Source organism: Salvelinus namaycush, chromosome 3 (assembly GCF_016432855.1).
Source record: "Salvelinus namaycush isolate Seneca chromosome 3, SaNama_1.0, whole genome shotgun sequence".
NCBI lineage: Eukaryota > Metazoa > Chordata > Actinopteri > Salmoniformes > Salmonidae > Salvelinus > Salvelinus namaycush.
The window spans coordinates 22,480,206-22,500,547 of record NC_052309.1 but is presented as its reverse complement, the minus strand read 5'-3'; the positions used below and the strand labels follow the sequence as shown (position 1 = coordinate 22,500,547).

The 20,342-nt window shown below is 42.1% G+C and overlaps 1 protein-coding gene across 4 annotated transcripts; it reads left to right on the top strand.

The window, feature by feature from the left end:
• Positions 1-77: 77 nt before the first annotated feature.
• Positions 78-19,314, top strand: aifm1 (apoptosis inducing factor mitochondrion associated 1). 4 transcript variants are annotated; one of them, XM_038989943.1, is made up of 21 exons: positions 78-323; positions 1,401-1,531; positions 2,509-2,617; positions 2,728-2,754; positions 8,313-8,375; positions 8,495-8,560; positions 8,664-8,738; positions 9,002-9,067; positions 9,177-9,248; positions 9,718-9,866; positions 10,060-10,190; positions 10,277-10,367; positions 10,729-10,813; positions 10,931-11,007; positions 13,154-13,262; positions 16,725-16,832; positions 17,007-17,236; positions 17,474-17,616; positions 17,709-17,833; positions 18,449-18,642; positions 18,764-19,314. In XM_038989943.1, exons 1-21 carry the CDS (start codon positions 236-238, stop codon positions 18,833-18,835), a joined length of 2,211 nt encoding a protein of 736 aa, XP_038845871.1. In that variant the 5' UTR covers positions 78-235; the 3' UTR covers positions 18,836-19,314. The 4 variants fall into 4 exon arrangements, with proteins under 4 accessions (XP_038845871.1, XP_038845872.1, XP_038845874.1 ...); XM_038989944.1 differs by lacking the exons at positions 8,313-8,375; positions 8,495-8,560 and having other exon boundaries at positions 79-323; XM_038989946.1 differs by lacking the exons at positions 2,728-2,754; positions 8,313-8,375; positions 8,495-8,560; ... (1 more) ...; positions 9,002-9,067; positions 9,177-9,248 and adding an exon at positions 7,202-7,288 and having other exon boundaries at positions 79-323; positions 2,509-2,625; positions 9,774-9,866.
• The last annotated feature ends 1,028 nt before the right edge of the window (positions 19,315-20,342 follow it).

Sequence of the window (20,342 nt, the reverse complement as noted above, 5' to 3'; positions counted from 1 at the left end):
GTCAACCACCAATGAAATGGTGAGATGGGCGGGCATTGCGTGATGACAAAAAAACGCTTTAGAAGCAGATGACCTAAAAAAAAAATCTGTCTGGCCTTGTAGCTAGTACTAGCCGTTCTAATTATACTTCAGAGGTACTAGCTATTTGAGCTAGAAGTCTCTGGCAAAAGCGTGCTAACGACATTGTTGTACAGATCTAGCTTGTAGCTAGCCGTTTCTCTATCGTGAACTCGAAATGTGGACGTGTAAAAACCTGTGGAAGAAGTTATCCCCACTCGCCAGATCCTCTTCAACTTTGTGCCGGCAAAATGCAAGGGGAGTAGGTAAGTAACGTTAGCAGCTTGGTGAGCCCTGGATAGCCAGTGAAACTTTGAAACTGTGCAGTTGTTAGCCGGTTTCACAACACTACACCCCAAGTCAAACATGAACTACTTCAGTCTGATAACTTTGCTAGGGTAGCTAGTCAGTAACGTTAATGTGCAGTAAAATGCACTAACTACAGATTCGGCTAGTTAGCTAGCTAACGTTAGTTAAGTGTCATAGGTAGCTAGCTAACTAGACAGTAACTAGCTAGCTAACGTTAGCTGTCTAACGTTAGATTAGTTAGCAGTAGTCAGCTGGCTCACTTCGCTTGGTGGGTAATAAAACACACAGGTATGTCTGCTAACTAGGATTAAATATTCTCGCATTTAAACCGACGTGGCCCTGTTTTATAACTGTTGTGGCGCAACCTCCCCATGGCCATGTATTCTGCCAAGGTCGTTGCTAGAAAGCATGTCCACCGTGTTGGGCACCGTCATCTCAACTTCATTGGACCATCGTGACATATTTTCTGTAGGAAAGAAGTTCAGTAAGCCAGCTGAGCTAGATGTGAAATTGAAACTTCAGTAATTTGTTTATCTCACATTTTGGGCGATATTCGAATGTTTGCAGAAATTCTATAACTTGGGGGGGGGGGGGGGGCTTGTAACACGGCCTCGGGTGCATATACACAACGTTTATTTCAGACTGTTTATAATGTCAAACTGTATCATCCATCAGGTGTATATGTATTTTAGGAAGTATTAGTATGATTGAGCCATGCATCATTATCAGCCAGTCAGGTTTTCTTTGCAGATAAGGTCTTATTGAGATGGTGAGACAAAGAACAGATTCAACTGATATGTTAAACGACCTTTATGAAATCACCAGAATAATTGACTAGTGTCATCACTTGTCACATGCAGGCTATTTCTGTTTACTTTATAACCATTAACCCATTGAAAAGTAATGTACTATTTGAGTTAGGCCAATGGAAAACACTACAGCAGGAGTCCTCAACTCTAGTACTGGACAGCTACTATATGTTCAGGCTTTTGCTCCAGCCCAGCTTACTTAACACACACCTTGATTCATTTCAGTGTTGAACAATGAGAGAAGACTGCCACTGGTTCCACAGGCCCACATGTCCTCAGGAACTCCAGGGAGTGGAGGGGACAACAACTTGTACTACCTCCTAGTGGGAGCAACCTGTGTAGGGGGAGGATTTTATGTAAGTAATAAGTGTCCTGCCCATTTCTTTCAGTTATGCACACTAGTTTCAGTGCATTATACTTTTGTCTAATCACAATGTGAATGCAAAGGATTTTGATTGTAGTACTGTGAATCATGCTTTGTTGTGAAAGTGTACTGTCACGTGCACCTGCTTAGTGCTATAGGCTAGCTTTAAAAAATAAAAAACAGGTAGGGCAAATATATTGGACACCATAGGTCATTGACCTTTGTAGCTGATGACCATTTTAGTTCAGTCAAAATGTCATCAGGGCTTCAAACTGGTAAGGTGCTATTTCAAGTCTGGTCAGCATTTGATGTCTTCTGGGGTTTGGCCAGAACTGTGTGGGTCACCCTATTAATGATTATGTATGGACTTTATTCAATGGAATTGAACAGTTGTTGTCATTGCCCTCTTGCCTCATTCACCCATTCATTACATGTCTTTTAACAGAGGCCTTTAAATACTGTGTTGGACCTTCTGGTTTTAAACCCGGCAAATGTAGTTATTTAAGATTCAAGTGAGTTGGGGCGTCAAAAAGGGGCCAAGGTAGTCGGGCCTGTCAGCACGGCTGAATTTTAGATAACATTTTAGAGGCCCCCATTTTGGCGACGTAGAGAATTATTATTGTTTTTTTAATTTGCTAGTTTCCCTGCAATTCTATGCATTTTGCTATGGCTAATGCTGTTATTTTGCTCAAACATAATAACAAAATCAATACTGCTAAATGTATGGTTTTTGGAATTTTCACTTCTCCCTGACTGTCTAGCTTTTATTTTGGTGATTTGTTAGTTCTCAATGATTATATTTAAAGAAAAAATACTGTGTGTTTTTCCATCCTGAAAGCAAATGTATTTTTACACTGTTTGGACATAGGCATCCTGGAAAAAAACGCGAAGGCGGCCTGCCCAAGGATTTCAATGGCAGAAAAATCCTTGAAAAGGGGTTTAAAGATGTAATGTTTTGTATTTTCACAGGCTTACCGCACCATCAAAGGAGACAAAGAGCGATATCAGGAACGAATTAATGAAATTGCTTCCAGACCAAATAAGGTAGTGCCAGAACAACCAATCACAGAGGCCCCAGGTGAGAAGGTTCGATTCATAACACACATTGGCAGTCTGAAGTCACATCTGCATTTTTTGGTCTTTACATTTAAACAAAATTACCCTTGTGGTGTACATCTTGTCTTTCAGGCGAACAAGCTGCTGAAACTCCACAAGGTGAGAATTTTAGTTGCATGCCGATAACAATCCTGTCCCCAACCCTTATGTCATACATTAACATGTAGTCTCTCTGTTTTATGTAACAATGTGCATGATGGTTTTACATTAGTGGTCAGGTGAGAATCATAAAAGGCTAAATTATGTTGCGCAGTTCAGATTAAAACAAAATTGTTCTTCAATTTGACCCGGTGCGTTCTAGCTAGGCATTGAGTCTATTTTTGAGAAATTTTATAAACCAGTGTTCAAAACCTGGAATAAAGGATTATTTGATGACTTTTCTTAAGAGGAAAAACATGTAAGCCTAGTTATACAGTGCATTCGGAAAGTATTCAGACCCCTTCACTTTTTCCACATTTTGATACCATACAATACAGCCTTATTCTAAAATGGATTAAATAGTTCCCCCCCCACAAGCTACACATAATACCCCATAATGACAAAGCAAAAACGGCATTTTAGAAATGTTTGCAAATGTGTGTGTGTGTATATATATATATACTGCTCAAAAAAATAAAGGGAACACTTAAACAACACAATGTAACTCCAAGTCAATCACACTTCTGTGAAATCAAACTGTCCACTTAGGAAGCAACACTGATTGACAATAAATTTCACATGCTGTTGTGCAAATGGAATAGACAAAATGTGGAAATTATAGGCAATTAGCAAGACACCCCCAATAAAGGAGTGATTCTGCAGGTGGTGACCACAGACCACTTCTCAGTTCCTATGCTTCCTGGCTGATGTTTTGGTCACTTTTGAATGCTGGCGGTGCTTTCACTCTAGTGGTAGCATGAGACGGAGTCTACAACCCACACAAGTGGCTCAGGTAGTGCAGCTCATCCAGGATGGCACATCAATGCGAGCTTTGGCAAGAAGGTTTGCTGTGTCTGTCAGCGTAGTGTCCAGAGCATGGAGGCGCTACCAGGAGACAGGCCAGTACATCAGGAGACATGGAGGAGGCCATAGGAGGGCAACAACCCAGCAGCAGGACCGCTACCTCCGCCTTTGAGCAGGAGGAGCACTGCCAGAGCCCTGCAAAATGACCTCCAGCAGGCCACAAATGTGCATGTGTCAGCATATGGTCTCACAAGGGCTCTGAGGATCTCATCTCGGTACCTAATGGCAGTCAGGCTACCTCTGGCGAGCACATGGAGGGCTGTGCGGCCCCACAAAGAAATGCCACCCCACACCATGACTGACCCACCGCCAAACCGGTCATGCTGGAGGATGTTGCAGGCAGCAGAACGTTCTCCACGGCGTCTCCAGACTCTGTCACGTCTGTCTCATGTGCTCAGTGTGAACCTGCTTTCATCTGTGAAGAGCACAGGGCGCCAGTGGCGAATTTGCCAATCTTGGTGTTCTCTGGCAAATGCCAAACGTCCTGCACGGTGTTGGGCTGTAAGCACAACCCCCACCTGTGGATGTCGGGCCCTCATACCACCCTCATGGAGTCTGTTTCTGACCGTTTGAGCAGACACATGCACATTTACATTGTGTTTAAGTGTTCCCTTTATTTTTTTGAGCAGTGTATATATATATATATTTTTTTTGTTTAAACTGAATTTACATAAGTATTCAGACCATTAATTCAGTACCTTTTGGCAGCGATTACAGCCTCAAGTCTTTGGTATAAAGCTACAAGCTTGGTACACCTGTATTTGGGGAGTTTCTCCCATTCTTCTCTGCAGATCCTCTCAAGCTCTGTCAGGTTGGATGGGGAGCGTTGCTGCACAGCTATTTTCAGGTCTCTCTAGACATGTTCGATCGCGTTCGGGCTCTGGCTGGGCCACTCAAGGACATTCAGAGACTTGTCCCAAAGCCACTCCTGTGTTGTCTTGGCTGTGTACTAAGTGTCGTTGTCCTGTTTGAAGGTGAACCTTTGCACCAGTCTGAGGTCCTTAGCGCTCTGAAGCAGGTTTTCATCAAGGATCTCTCTGTACTTTGCTCCGTTCATCTTTCCCTCGATCCTGAATATTCTCCCAGTCCCAGCCGCTGAAAAACATCCCCACATCATGATTCACCGTAGGGATGGTGCCAGGTTTTCTCCAGATGTGACGCTTGGCATTCAGGCCAAAGGGTTAAATCTTGGTTGCATCAGACCAGAGAATCTTGTTTCTCATGGTCTGAGTGTCCTTTAGGTACATTTTGGCAAACTCCGAAGTGGGCTGTCATGTGCCTTTTACTGAGGAGTGTCTTCCGTCTGGCCACTCTACCCTAAAGGCCTGATTGGTGGAGTGCTGCAGAGATTGTCATCCTTCTGGAAGGTTCTCAACAGAGGAACTCTGGAGCTCTGTCAGTGACCATCAGGTTCTTGGTCACCTCCCTGACCAAGGTCCTTCTCCCCTGATTGCTCGGTTTGGCCGGGCGGCCAGCTCTAGGAAGAGTCTTGGTGGTTCCAAACTTCTTCCATTTAAGAATGCTGGAGGACACTTTGTTCTTGGGGATCTTCAATGCGGCAGAAATGTTTTGGTACCTTCCCCAGATCTGTGCCTCGACACAATCCTGTCTCTGTCTACTGTCATTTCCTTGAACCTCATGGCTTGGTTTTCGCTCTGAGATGCACTGTCAACTGTGGGACCGTATATAGACAGGTGTGTGCCTTTTTTCCAAATCATGTTCAATCAATTGAATTTACCACACCACAGGTGGACTCCAAGTTGTAGAAACATCTTAAGGATGACACAACAGTGGCAAGCCTGATCACCGTCAACGATGAGATAGCCTATAGGGAGGAGGTCAAAGACCTATCAGTGTGGTGCCAGGCCAACAACCTCTCCCTCAATGTGAGCAAGACAAAGGAGATGATCGTGGACTACAGGAAAAGGAGTGCCAAACAGGCCCACATTTACATCGATGGGGCTGTAGTGGAGCGGGTCGAGAGTTTTAAGTTCCTTGGTGTCCACATCACCAACAAACTATCATGTTCCAAACACACCAAGACAGTTGTGAAGAGGGCACGACAACACCTTTTCCCCCCAGGAGACTGAAAAGATTTTGCATGGGTCCCCAGATCCTCAGAAAGTTCTACAGCTGCACCATCGAGAGCATCCTGACCGGTTGCATCTCCACCTGGTATGGCAACTGCTCGGTATCTGACCGTAAGGCGCTACAGAGGGTAGTGCGAACGGCCCAGTACAACACTGGGGTCAAGCTTCCTGCCATCCAGGACCTATATACCAGGTGGTGTCAGAGGAAGGCCCCAAAAATTGTCAGACTCCAGTCACCCAAGTCATAGACTGTTCTCTCTGCTACCGCACGGCAAGCGGTACCGGAGTGCCAAGTCTAGGTCCAAGAGGCCCCTTAACAGCTTCTACCCTCAAGCTATAAGTCTGCTGAACAGCTAATCAAATGGCCACCCGGACTATTTACATACATTGACCCCCCCTCCCCTCTTTGTTTTTACACTGCTGTTACTCGCTGTTTACCATCTATGCATAGTCACTTTACCCCCACCTACATTTACAAATTACCTCGACTAACCTGTGCCCCTGCACATTTACTCGGTACCGGGCTCCCTGTATATAGCCTCGTTATTGTTACGTAGTTCTACTGTTACTTTTTATTTTATTTATTCAACATTTTCTTAACTATTTCTTGAACTTCACTGTTGGTTAAGGGCTTGTAAGTAAGCATTTCACCTGTTGTATTTGGCGCATGTGACAAATAACATTTGATTTGAGGATCAATGGCAACAGGATGCACCTGAGCTCAATTTAGAGTCTCATAGCAAAGGGTCTGAATACTTTTGTAAATAAGGAATTTCTGTTTCTTATTTTGAATACATTAGCAAACATTTCTAAAAACCTGTTATCACTTTGTCTTTATGGGTATTGTGTGTAGATTGATGAGAAAAAAATTGTATTTAATCAATTTTAGAATAAGACTGTAACGTAACAAAATGTGTAAAAGTCAAGGGGACTGAATACTTTCCGAATGTACTGTATATTTCATATTTAGATGTTTATTGTCGAACTCTGGAAAAGCACCACTAGGGGGCATGGATGCTTATGTTGAATATTTTTTTTATTTACATGGTTCGGTTTTTATTTGTGACTTTTCAGATTTTAAAGTTTGGTGGGCATAGCAAGATTTCACTGAAAACATGAATACTCTATAAAGCAGTTACCCCTGGCATCACACCAATGTCACTTCTGTTTGCAACACTAATTTGGCTGTTATTAATCGTTTGTAAATTGTGTGTTCAAAGTAAAGCTAACACATGAAAACTATAGTTTTGTCTACCAACCTACCATGCTTCTGCTTTCCAGTTGTACAACCTAGTCATTGTCTATCATCTTGCACTTACCAGGCTGCCTTTAGCTTTGCTGAGCTTGATCCTTTAAGTTTGGTCAATCATATGGCCCTTAGCTACTAATATGTGTTGAGTTTGCATGTGATCTCTCACCATGAAGAGACCTCTGTGCAGGGTTCGGTCTCTGAGCCTATAGCGGCTGAGAGCGAGGAGAGCTCTGAGCCTATAGCGGCTGAGAGCGAGGAGAGCTCTGAGCCTATAGCGGCTGAGAGTGAGGCGTCACTTTCAGCTGTGTAGGAGAGCTCCCCACCTCCAGAGGAACCCGCCCCCTGTGAAACAACGGAACTATCTACAAGTTCTATAGAATATATAGCTATTTATATATGTATATTCCTCCGTCACGTCTGGAACTTCCAAACTCATTCACACCCCATTATGTGTATAGAGATGCTTAAGTTTAGAGACTGAGAACTAGCTTATCTAGTTGCCTGTACTGGGTGTTGCATGGGGCCGGTTTCTGGTCAAACCTCCTCTTCTATCTGTGGCATGTGACTATTTCTCTGTTTTAACGCCCTCTTCAAGTTGCTCACCTCCCTTCAGCACATTTCCCTGTTGTCTACTTTGTTCCTATTCTGCAATTGTTTTTGTCTTCTCAAACTTGGATCAACTGTCTGGGTGCAATGTGTACTCATCCGATCTTGTTTTGTGACAGCACATGTGTTCTGGAACTCCACTCACATGCCCCACCATACCATGTCCTTGAATGTAATGTGTACTATTTCAAACGTATAGCTATGATGGGGTAATTGGATGGGACAGGTTCGTGGGGGCATAGTCATTGGAGTTTGTCGGCTATCTATGGGATGTCTGTTGGTTGACACAATACCTAGCCCACAGGTCCATGATTGTGAATGGTTCTCCTCCTGTCTCACATTTTCTGTATCAATCAAACTTTTAATAAGTTTGATTTTAATAGTTTAAAATCTTGACTAACACCACAGCCTTTCCAATCTCTGCTTCTTTTCCCGTTATAACTACTAGATGTTATGGGAATGTTATGTTTTATTATATATTGTTGAAAATGAAATTTGTGTGTTTATTGCGTTATGTTTTGCCTTAATGTTCTGGTTGTGTTAATTGAGGGAGGCAGATCCCACCTTTACAGTTAACTCCTCTATGAAGTCCGTTAAGCTGCCTACGTCATATCAAATGGAGAAGAGCTAAAACCAGTGCAGCACATTTTCAAGCGTTCCATTTTTGTACCACTCCCCTTAACCTTTACGGTCATGCCTACTAACAGAGATTGCACATGTTACGGAAGATGCTCCTGCGGAAACTCCGGAAGTAACCCCTATTGTCGAAGGTGAGGGGATGGCTTAAAGTTGCTAGAAGAAAACTCCCCATTTTAGTCAAATCAATGCTTGGCCTGTTAGTATCATAGACCCCCATAACTTTTTTAAAGAATGTTGGTCAAATACACAGAAGTGTCCCCTGAAGTTGCTGCAGTGGAACAAGAGGATCCACCCACCACACCAGAGCCTGAGATTGGTAAGGCATGGTTGCATGGATGAAGAAAGCAGGCCCTCCACTCCCATAGGTTTTTGATGTGGAGTTCACCCTATAATCATGGACTATGGATTACCCCCAACAGCACCTGAACCGGTGGTAGAACCAGCTCCTGAAGAATCAGTAGGGACGCCTGATGCTGGTCCAGTAGTTGAGAGTGGTAAGATCTGACTTCATGGAATAAATAATTGTTCATTTTTATTTTAGTGGAAATAGAGAGTTAATAATAATAATTTAGGACCCATGCTTAACAGAAGCAGCACTTGTAGCTAGATCTGTCTCAGAAGCAGTGGCGCAGCCAAGTGCACCAGCTCTGATTTGGTAAGCGCTTTGGCCAATGAAGATGAAGTCTTTTTTTTGTGAAGTCACTACTAGCATAATGAATAAGCAGTTACATTTAAAAAATGCCATTGTGCTAAACAGAACCTTCAGTGGAACCGTCCCCCGTAGAGGTTACAGAAGAGCCTCCTGCTCCTGTTGTGGAGAGTGGTAAGCACTCAGACCAGTGCATGGGAAAATGATCCCATATTTTTCAATTATCAAAATAGATTTTTCAGATTTTTTCCCCAATTGCCTAACGCTTCGGTTATACTAACAGAACCAACACCAGTAGCAGAAAGCCTTCCTGCAGAAACAGCGGAGCCACAAACTACGACAGAGACCGAGAGTGGTAAGACCTGAGTCCAACCTCTGCTGGAGTGGGAGGGGGCAGACAGACAACACAGCACTATGGTTTTTCCTGTAAACACGATATGGTTACTTCCAACACATCTCTCCTTTTTTTATTTCTTTATTCATATTCTGTTTACGGTTACGTTTATTTCATTTTCTCCTTCCCAGTTAAGGTTACTTGTTGTATATGTTTGGGTCCTGTTTATGCTAAGTGATAAAGCTCTCACATGGATGGATAACAATTTAACTTTTTTTGTTTTCCCTTAACTCCATTTGAATCTCCTTTCCTTTTTAAGGTTACTTGTGCAATGGTCATTGTACGGCTAAACGATAATCTCCTACACATGGTTCTGGTGTTTTTAGACTTGAGGTTTTCCATTGTACAGCAGGATGGAGCATGCTTGGGGTCTACCTTTGAGTCCACAGTATCAGATCAGGCAGTGATTTTTACCTATTTGCTGTCCCAGCTGCGGAACCTGCAACTGTTGCACCTGCTGAGGTCCCTGCACCTACCCCTGTAGAGTTTCCCTCACACGCCCCCTACCTCTTGATTGGCGGAGGCACGGCCTCCTTCGCTGCAGCACGCTCCATCAGGGCCAGGGACCCAGGAGCCAGGGTTAGTGGGCCTCTCTGTTGTTGATCTATGGAGTGACCAAGAACTTAGCAAGCTGTGTTATGATAGTAGGCTCATTATGGTTTGAGTTTTGCAGAATAATGCAGTCCTACCTCATGTTGATTTCTTTAGACCATAACTAATCTATTTTAGCTCCTTAACAAAAATCTATTTTTCTTTTGTTATCTGTCCACAGGTATTGATTATCACTGATGAACCAGACCTTCCATACATGAGGCCTCCTCTCTCCAAGGAGCTGTGGTTCTCTGATGACCCCAGTGTGGTTGACACCCTGCGCTTCAAACAGTGGAATGGCAAGGAGAGGAGGTGTGTGTGTGTTCTCACATGTTAACAGAACACAATCAACATGTGCAATATTCTTGTATTAATGCATGTTTATTTCTGGTTTTCAGTATCTACTTCCAGCCTCCCTCATTCTACATCAGTCCTCAGGATTTGGAGAAAGTGGAGAATGGAGGAGTGGCTGTGCTCACTGGGAAAAAGGTTGGTGCTTTTTTGTTTTTATAGCATAGTATTCTGGTCTTGAGCTATATTCTATATAATTGAAGAATTTGCTTACATTTCATTAGTTATACTATCTTTTCCAAACTTATTCCGATTTAGTAAAAGGATTTATCAAACCTTCTTGGAGATTGCAATGGACAGCACTCCAAGGATAATCTTTAATAATTAAATTATTCGTGAATGATTTATTGGTGAATAAATTATTAAACCGTATCCTTAGAGTCACTCAATGTATTTTACTAATGAGAATCCAGCACCCAACCTCCATGAAGAATAATCTGTGAGTGATGAGCATGTCCTAATATCACATTTTTATCAAAACTTCCCCAATCTTCTTCAGGTGGTGCACATGGACGTGAGGGGCAACAAAGTGACACTGAGTGACAACACAGAGATCTCCTATGATAAGTGCTTGATTGCCACAGGTAAACCATGGTGAAAATCCAGTTTATTGAGCGCATCCTGTTTTAGCTGCTGACTTGGGTGTGACATTCACAACAGGCTAGGACTGAGCAGTAATTAATCTGAGCTTTTTTCTTAAGGTGGAGTCCCAAGGAATCTGCAAGTGATTGAGCGAGCTGGAGAAGAGGTGACAAAGCGGACTACACTGTTTAGAAAGGTAAACACATTGCCTAAAGAATCAATATTTTAAAAGGTGTGGGCAGAAGCCACAAGACGATGATTCATTAATTTGGTGTTTGGTACCATTGACATGACAACAAAACATGCTGAAGCTAGGTCCTTTACAATGTTAGGTAGGGGCTATTATTTTAGTCATCTTCAGGGACTTCCAAGTCATAACTTCGACATGTTCTATCTGTAAGGAGAGCCACCAGGGAGAGCCTTTGTGCTTGATTGATGCGATCTGGTGTTAATGCATCACAAGCCTGGGGGCTCTATTTTCGGGCTGGAGTTAAGGCGGCGCTAGTGTCAAACGCACGTTAGTTTTTCCATGACGGAATTGCAAACAGTCGTGCTGGCATTTTCCAGCCCTAACGCCAGGTTTGGCAATTTACCTGTCTTCTATTAGCTCAATTGCGCTCAGTTGGGCGGGGTGAAAATATGTGTGGTGTCCTTAAGTGCTAATTTCTGGCAGTACTGATGGGGATATTTAAGACCAACCAAATGCTGGTTTTATTGATAACGCAGTTGGTTATGGCATGACTTTTGACCTCAAACGCAGCCTATCCAGCCAAGAAGCACACTGCCCATATGAACATGGAACAAGAGTAGCCTAATGTGCTTTTGGTGCCTCTGTATACTTTGTATTTAAAAAATGAATGTTTCTTCCCATTTTCGTTTATTTTATTTTTTTAACCAAGCATTGCCTTCTCAATGGCTTTTTTTGTCTGCCCAATTCAATCATGAAGTAGTCAGGACTGTCGATAAAGGGTTTGGCTTCTGAGACAGCTTGGAAATATATATTCATCATCAACGCTTTCTTAAAATATCAAGTTTGAGAGGAGTAAAACTGAGCTGACATTCCCTTTTTATCTATGCATTGTAGGCAGGCCCACATTATTTTAGTCATGTAGGTCCCGTTTTGGACGTGCGTAAAACCCCCTCCATGCTGCAGGCTACATGTCCATGCCTATCATGAAACAAGAGATGAGAACCTTGGTGAATACCGGTGAACCTCAAATTTTTAAGTTATCTGTAACCTGTAAAAATTGCTTGTTTCCCGTTTCATACGTTAAAAACCCAAGCCCTCCCTTAGGCCTACTATAACGAAGGCTGGTTCGACAGCAATGCGTGTATTTTTAACCTGTCGATTTTTATGATATCTTTACATTTATTGTTTAAAAAACAACATATTGCTTTTTCATTTACTTTTATTACAACCAAACTTGTTAGAATAATTTACCTTCCTGGTTTTATGTTGACCATGTCCATAGCGCACTTGCAATGCAACTTCTGGAGATCTGACCTGTAAGATAGTTCCGATTATGTTCATAAAAAAAAAAACAGGCCTATTTGGGAGCAGTATAACGACATTATCCTTTGCTATTTATATTGGATCTTTGTCCAGCTACTGTGAAAAGTTTGGATAAGTGTTAAACTCTCCATAGTCTGTCATTTTAATATTATATGCCAACAGGGAGAAATGATGGTGCCTGTAAGTGTGACAGCCTATTTAAAACTGGTTGTTTTGTTTAGAATTTGATTCAAATTATTCCTTCTCTTTTTAGGCCTTTATCAATAATTCATTTACAGTAGGCCTAGCCCCTGTATCAGTGTGAATGCTATTGAAGCCAGGCAATTACTTAGAACAATGTGGACTGCAAATGGGTTCAAGTTAACCTATTTATCAAAGATGGGTCTACATTTTATTTTTGTTTCTGTAAGCCATTTAACAAACTATAACGAGCTAACATTGGAGTTGATTCCAAGGCAATACAGAACTTAAAGCAACCACGTATCGCCACACCCACAAATTGTCTATTCATCAAAACCTAGCCCTTTCGCGCCAATGCCAGCAAGTGCACCGATAACTGTGATGGTGAAATTAGTAAAAAATATTTCTGACACCGCTGAACCTATAGCGCTACCCCCTGCACTTAGATTTACCATTGCGTTAGGTTTGTTACAATGGAGCCATGAGTTATGTCATGTATTTCCTGTTTTGCATAAAACTATAGTGATGTCGATCATTCAAAATAAATTAAGGTTTAAGATAAGTGCCAGCAAGTATGTTTTTTGACAGGAAATACTTGTAGTTACTTTTCAAATCCACCTCATAAATGCTTTTTTGCTATCATCCCTAGGTTGAAGATTTCAAAGCTTTGGATAAGGTTTCCAGAGACACCAAATCCATCACCATCATTGGAGGAGGTTTCTTGGGGAGTGAGCTGGCCTGTGCCCTGGGTAGGAGATGTAAGTTAAGTAGGGCTGACCACATTTTGTCCACTGGTCGATTGTTTGGTTGATAGGCTATTGGTTGACCAAGATTTCAGAGTCGCACCTGTCACAGTGGACTTATCCATTGGGGAGGCCGTGGAGATGGCACAGTCCATCAGTCTAATACATGTGAAACTTGTATATGGTGGTTATATTATGTGAGAATGTTGGTGCAACACAAATAAAATATTATTTTATAACAAATGCGCTTTCTCCTGCGTTGGATAGTGGTCGCTGTCCACAATTCTGAAACACATCAGTGCGCTGTTGAATTGGCGCCATTTCCTAGACCATGTTGCTATGTGCATAATAGCAAAGTTAACCAGCATATTGGTGTTTAGAACAATGCAGCAGCAGAGTTGGGAGATGAGAAAACAGCCCTTGCCTTAATTGTCTTAAGAAAACTGAGGAGAGAGGAAAACCCAATTTAGTTTTATAATCATTTGCCTAACTGTTAAATGTGCCTTGTTTTATAAATCATCTGTATATACAGTGCATTTGGAAAGTATTCCTACCCCTTTTTCCAAATTGTTACTTTACAGCCTTATTCTAAAATTGATTTAAAAAAAAATTCTCATCACAATACCTCATAATGACAAAGCAAAAACAGGTTTTTAGAAATGTTGCAAATGTATAAAACAAAATTATTTTTTTATATCGTATTCAGACCCCTTGCTATAAGACTCGAAATTGAGCTCAGGTGCATCCTGTTTCCATTGATCATCCTTGAAATGTTTCTACAACTTGATTGGAGTCCACCTGCAATAAATTCAATTGATTGGACATGATTTGGACAGGCACACACCTGTCCCTCAGTTGACCATGCATGTCAGAACAAAAACCAAGTCATGAGGTCGAAGGAATTGTCCGTAGAGCGCGGAGACAGGATTGTGTCGAGGCACAGATCTGGGGAAGTAACAAAAAATGTCTGCAGCGTTGAAGGTCCCAAGAACACAGTGGCCTCCTCCATTCTTAAATGGAAGAAGTTTGGAACCACCAAGACTCTTCCTATAGCTGGCCAAACTGAGCAATCGAGGGAGAAGGGCCTTGGTCAGAGAGGTGACTAAGAAGTGCCTCTGTGGAGATTGGAGAACCTTCCAGAAGGACAACCATCTCTGCAGCACTCAACCAGTTATGTCTTTATGGTAGTGGCCAGACGGAAGCCACTCCTCAGTAAAAGGTCTGATGAAACCAAGATTGAACCCTTTGGCCTGAATGCCAAGCGTTATGTCTGGAGGAAAGCTGGCACCATCCCTACGGTCAAGCATGGTGCTGTGGGGATGTTTTGCAGGGACTGGGAGACTAGTCAGGATCGAGGGAAAGATGAACGGAGTACAGAGGTCCTTGATGAAAACCTACTCGAGCGCTCAGGACCTCAGACTGGGGCAAAGGTTCACCTTCCACGAGGACAATGACCCTAAGCACACAGCCAAGACAACACAGGAGTGGCTTTGGGACAAGTCTGAATGTCCTTGAGTGGCCCAGCTAAGAGCCCGGACTTGAACCCGATCGAATATCTCTGGAGAGACCTGAAAATAGCTGTGCAGCAAAGCTCCCCATCCAATCTGATAGCTTGAGAGGATCTGCAGAGAAGAATGGGAGAAACTCCTCAAATACAGGTGTGCCAAGCTTTTGGTATTATATGGGGCGGCAGGTAGCCTAGTGGTTAGAGCGCTGTTCCACTAACCGAAAGGTTGCTAGATCGAATCCCTGAGCTGACAAGGTAAAAATCTGTCGTTCTGCTCCTGAACAAGGCAGTTAACCCACTGTTCCTAGGCCGTCATTGTAAATAAGAATTTGTTCTTAACTGACTTGCCTGGTTAAATAAAGGTACAAAAAAAAAAACAAGACTTGGCTGTAATCATGGCCAAAGGTGCTTCAACAAAGTACTGACTAAAGGGTCTGAATACTTAAGGAAATGTGATATTTCAGTTTTTATATATTTTTTTAAATAAATGTGCAAGTGTTTGTAAACCTGTTTGCTTTGTCATTATGAGGGATTGTGTGTAGATTGATGAAGAAAAAAAACGATTTAATCCATTTTAGAATAAGGCTGTAACAAAATGTCAAAAGTAAAGGGGTCTGAATACTTTCCGAATGCACTGTATCTACAGAAATATGACAGATCCTGTTTGGGTGCTTGTTTAATAGCCTACTGATTCCGTGAGCACCAAGCCTCATGCAAAAATGTCACATGTGGCTGTTTGTAATCTTTGCTGTGCTTTAATAAAGGCTTTACTTTTTTTCGTTAGACCATGGTATTATTGTTATTTAGTGTTTACGCTGTTCCAAATGGTCAAATTATGTTTATTATAATAACCCTCTTTCCTTGATCTCCTTATTGTTATTATTACTATTATGATGATCAATAAGTAATGTTATTACTAGGTTTACTAGCCTTGTATTCCATCATTGAGCTATAGGCCTTAGAGCGCATCCTGCTTAGTCTTAATAGCTTAATAGCTCAATACTTATATAGGCTACTGAATCAATCATTAATTTGTTCATGTCATCACACAGCATAGGAGTCAATCATGATATGAAATGCAATCAAGCATTTTGTTTTAAAATAAAATAACAAAGCAACCATTGAATAATTAGCTTGAACAATAAATAGGCCTAAACCGTTCCATTTCGGGAATTGCATTCACAGATGAATGTGACTGTTTTTAGTCTTTTCTGTAATAAAGGCTTTACAAAAGGGCAAAACAAAAATTACAACACTCAATTACACTTACAATTTTTGTGTTTGTGGTTCCAAACGGTCAGGAAAATGATATTGTAATCTAACAGCACTTGTTTGGCACATAATATCCACGCAGCTCTTGCTCCATACCTTTCTGTTTCTTGATCTCCAGTATTTTCCACAACCAGTCAAATTTATTCCACACATCAGACTTCCCCTTTACCTCCTGCGGAACCAGTAAACAGTCCCCCGTTGCGAGTTTATTTGTCACGTACTCTGCATCCATTTTGTTGTTACGGTGTTCAGAGTTTGTTTATAATCAATTAATTGATGTGCTAATAATATTCTATAGGTCAGGCCCTATTGGTCACATGCATTCGATAGGGAATGTTTCTCAAAGACAAATGAGAGATTTCGGTAAAAACAGTACAAGGCACACAGTTGATGTTTTGGTGGTCGCTGCAGCAGCCAGCTGTGGTGGTCGCTGCAGCCAGGCACATTCAAATCAATTGCGGTCGAACTCCCTCTATTCATTTGTGTCTTAATTATTACTTTAAGCGAACTGTTTGAAGAAATAATTATCAGACAAGCTCAGTGCATATAGTTGATTTGATTAAAACACATAGGATGTGTCTATGGCCCAAATGTTCAAACATGTATTTTTCCAATCGATTTGACACTGTTACTGAACCAACATTCACCAGAGTGAAATGCCCCTTTTTGTAATGTGTCTCTGTCCATCCTTCTCCCAGCTGCTGATTCTGACCTGGAGGTAATCCAGATGTTCCCTGAGAAGGGCAACATGGGAAAGGTGCTGCCGGAGTATCTAAGCAACTGGACAACAGCCAAAGTCAAGAGCGGTAAGGAGGGGAAACCTCTTAATCTCTATTACTTGTATGTTTCACTAATGGACTGTATATGGCAGTTTCTTCTCCCCTGTGGAAATGACTGAGGTAGCCATTGCCAACCTCGCCTGGTTGATACATTTTTGAAATAAGTTATTTATACTGAAATTCATCTCTCACCTTTTACAGAGGGAGTGATGGTCATCACAGAAGCGTTAGTAAAAGCTGTGAGCTTCAAAGATGGTAAAGTGGAGATCAAACTGAAGGATGGTCGTCTGGTGAAGACGGACCATATTGTTGCAGCTGTTGGGCTGGAGCCCAGCGTAGAGCTGGCTAAGTCAGCAGGTCTGGAGGTAGACTCTGACTTTGGGGGCTTTCGGGTCAATGCAGAACTGCAGGCTAGGTCCAATATATGGGTGGTAAGTGCAAATTCAAGTGGTTGTCTTCGGCTCCTACTTCATTTTCTTCTGAAAGGTCAATTCTCAGTAAAGAAGAGCTCCCCCATTGAAAGATTGAGAACATCTCATAAGATATGCATCCTTTACTCTCATTCTCATGCACAAGGAAACTATAAACTAAAAAGTGTTGTCATTTATTACCGATGTGTCATGACTATGTAGGCCACTGTTCTGATCCTTTGTGTCCTCTGTTTACAGGCAGGTGATGCAGCGTGCTTCTATGACATCAGACTGGGCCGCAGGCGAGTGGAGCACCATGACCATGCAGTCGTGAGTGGCCGGCTGGCCGGAGAGAACATGACGGGAGCCAATAAGCCCTACTGGCATCAGTCCATGTTCTGGTACGAGTCATATCATTCAGTTTCCTTGTCAGTAGTCGTCAGTGACTCGCTCTCCTCTAACCTTGTATCTCATGTCCTAATATGTCCCACAGGAGTGACCTGGGGCCTGATGTAGGCTATGAGGCCATTGGGATAGTAGACAGTAGCCTTCCAACGGTTGGAGTATTTGCCAAAGCCACTGCTAAGGACACCCCCAAAGCTGCCACAGAGAAGTCAGGTATAACCATCCACATTATACTGATTTACAGTCAACATAATTGTCAGATTCCAGCCACCCAAGTTATAGACTGTTTTCTCTGCTACTACACTGCAAGTGGTACCGATGCACCAAGTCTGGAACCAACAGGACCCTGAATAGCTTCTACCCCCAAGCCATAAGACTGCTAAATAGTTAGTTAAATAGCTACCCGGACTATCTGCATTGACCCTTTTTGCATGAACTCTTTTGACTCATAACATGCGTTGTTGCTACTGTTTATTATCTATCCTGTTGCCTAGTCACTTTACACCTACCTATATGTACATATCTACCTCTATTACCTTGCACATTGACTCGGTACTAGTACCCTGTGTATATAGCCAAGTTATCGTTGCTCATTGTGTAATTATTCCTCGCGGTACCATTTTTTATTTTTTCATCTCTGCAATGTTGGGAAGGGCCTGTAAGTAAGCATTTCACTGTTAGTCTACACCTGTTGTTTACAAAGCATGTGACGACAACTATTTGATTCTACAGAAGGACCTCTATTTTACAAATCAACTAAACGTTTAAACCCCCCTCCCAAACAATTGTTTCAAAGACATAGACTGAGCGTCTTTCCTATCCTGATAGGAACTGGAATCCGTTCAGAGAGTGAGACTGAGGGGACGGCCAGTAGCCCTGTAGCCTCCTCCACCCCTGAACCTCCTCCAGTACCCGAGCGGAAGGACAACTACGGGAAAGGAGTGATCTTCTATCTGCGAGACAAAGTGGTGGTGGGCATTATCCTGTGGAACGTGTTCAACAGAATGCCCGTTGCAAGGAAGGTGAGAACTGTCACAAATGTCAGAGGATACATATTTTCTCTGTTCTTTAACCCGCTCCATGTCACTTAAGTGATGTTGAAAACAGTTAAATATAGACTGCTTTGCATTCTTGTCTTTGCAGATCATCAAAGATGGAGAGGAACATGCCGATCTGAATGAAGTGGCTAAGCTCTTCAACATTCACGAGGACTGAGTCTCCTCTGGGGAGGCTGAGCCTATGCTGGGAGAGATGTGTGCTGTCACTACTCATAAAGGCTTTGAACTTTCACAGTCATCGCCAGGCTTTGGCAGACCCCACTGATGATGCACTTGAAAAGGGAGAATCTCTGGACACACATCTACTCTGTACATTTTAATGTCGCTGGAATATTGTCATGTTTGTAATTTCTATCACATGCATGTTTTTTTTCTTATTTTCTATTCAAGATAGTGAGTAGAAATATTCCCCATGTCGATCAGTCTAATCATTCTATATAGAATGAATGCCGCCCCCATATCCCCAGATCTATTCTGTTGCGTTTTGTGATCAAGGTGAAATTGTCTATCCCGGGAATACAGGTGACAGTGTACAAGCCTAACAACATACTGGTACATAGAGGTTGTTTTTCCAGTGTCATCAGAGCAGCTCCTATTGTTAAAGGCTGCAATAAACATGTTTTTAAATTGAAATGATCCTACCATTTGCATTTTTATTTCCTAAGATGTTATCACTCGGTTAGGAGAACTGGTTCTGATATGGACTGTAAGCACTAAAGTCCCTTGATACATTTCCAAGAGAACTTGTATTATAACATGGTTTGACATTGTTTTAAATGTTGGTAATTAAATCACACAAGCTCAAATATGGAGTCTCTTATGCAGTGGCTTTTGCTATGGTTTACCATGTTGAGACTGTTGTTGAACAAAAGATCCATTCCCAACCATCACTGCTCACCTGCCTGTACTGCTCCCACGTAGACTGTTCCTGTCCTGGGTGTTCTCAGGTTAGTGCCATGGCTCTCCTCAGAGTGGATGGGAACAGGCAGTCCTGCTCCAAGGGTGCCTGACCTGTGTGGGCTACAGCATACAGAAACACTCACTGGGAAAGTAGGTCTGCAGTATAACTTTATACTCTACAGAAGGCTGCCACATTTAAAATTAAAGCTGGCCTACTTAACCACTATGGAGCTGGACATGCTTTTACATGCAGAAAACTTGCATGATTTTAAAGATTTTTTTCCCTCCCAATCTGCTGACACTATTTGGCTCTTAAACACCTCCCTGTGGGAAGGCGGGAAAGTTTTTACAGATGTGAAGGAAATGTCTTAACACGTGTGAGGTACAGCTAGCATCGCTTTTGCTAAGATAGTCTGCCATAGGCGTAATTATTAAAAGTAATGTATTGCCGCTTTGTCTGACTGTTACTACCGAGTTCCTCCAAAGGTGTGATAATTTATCTAGGTGTTGAAAGAGACAAGTAATTAACCTGTGAACAGACAACGTATCCCTTCGAGGGATAGTTTAATTAACTAGTCGAGAACTTCTCAAAGAAATATACAAAATGTCTTTCCCTTTTGTATTGTACACCTTGAAAGTACTTTCCTTTTGATAACAATGTTGTGCCCTTTATTCTTTCATTTGTCTGCTTAACTGCCTTGAGTGCCCCTCTTCATCCTTGAATAATTCAAAATCCTTTTACCAATTAATGTTTATTTAATACA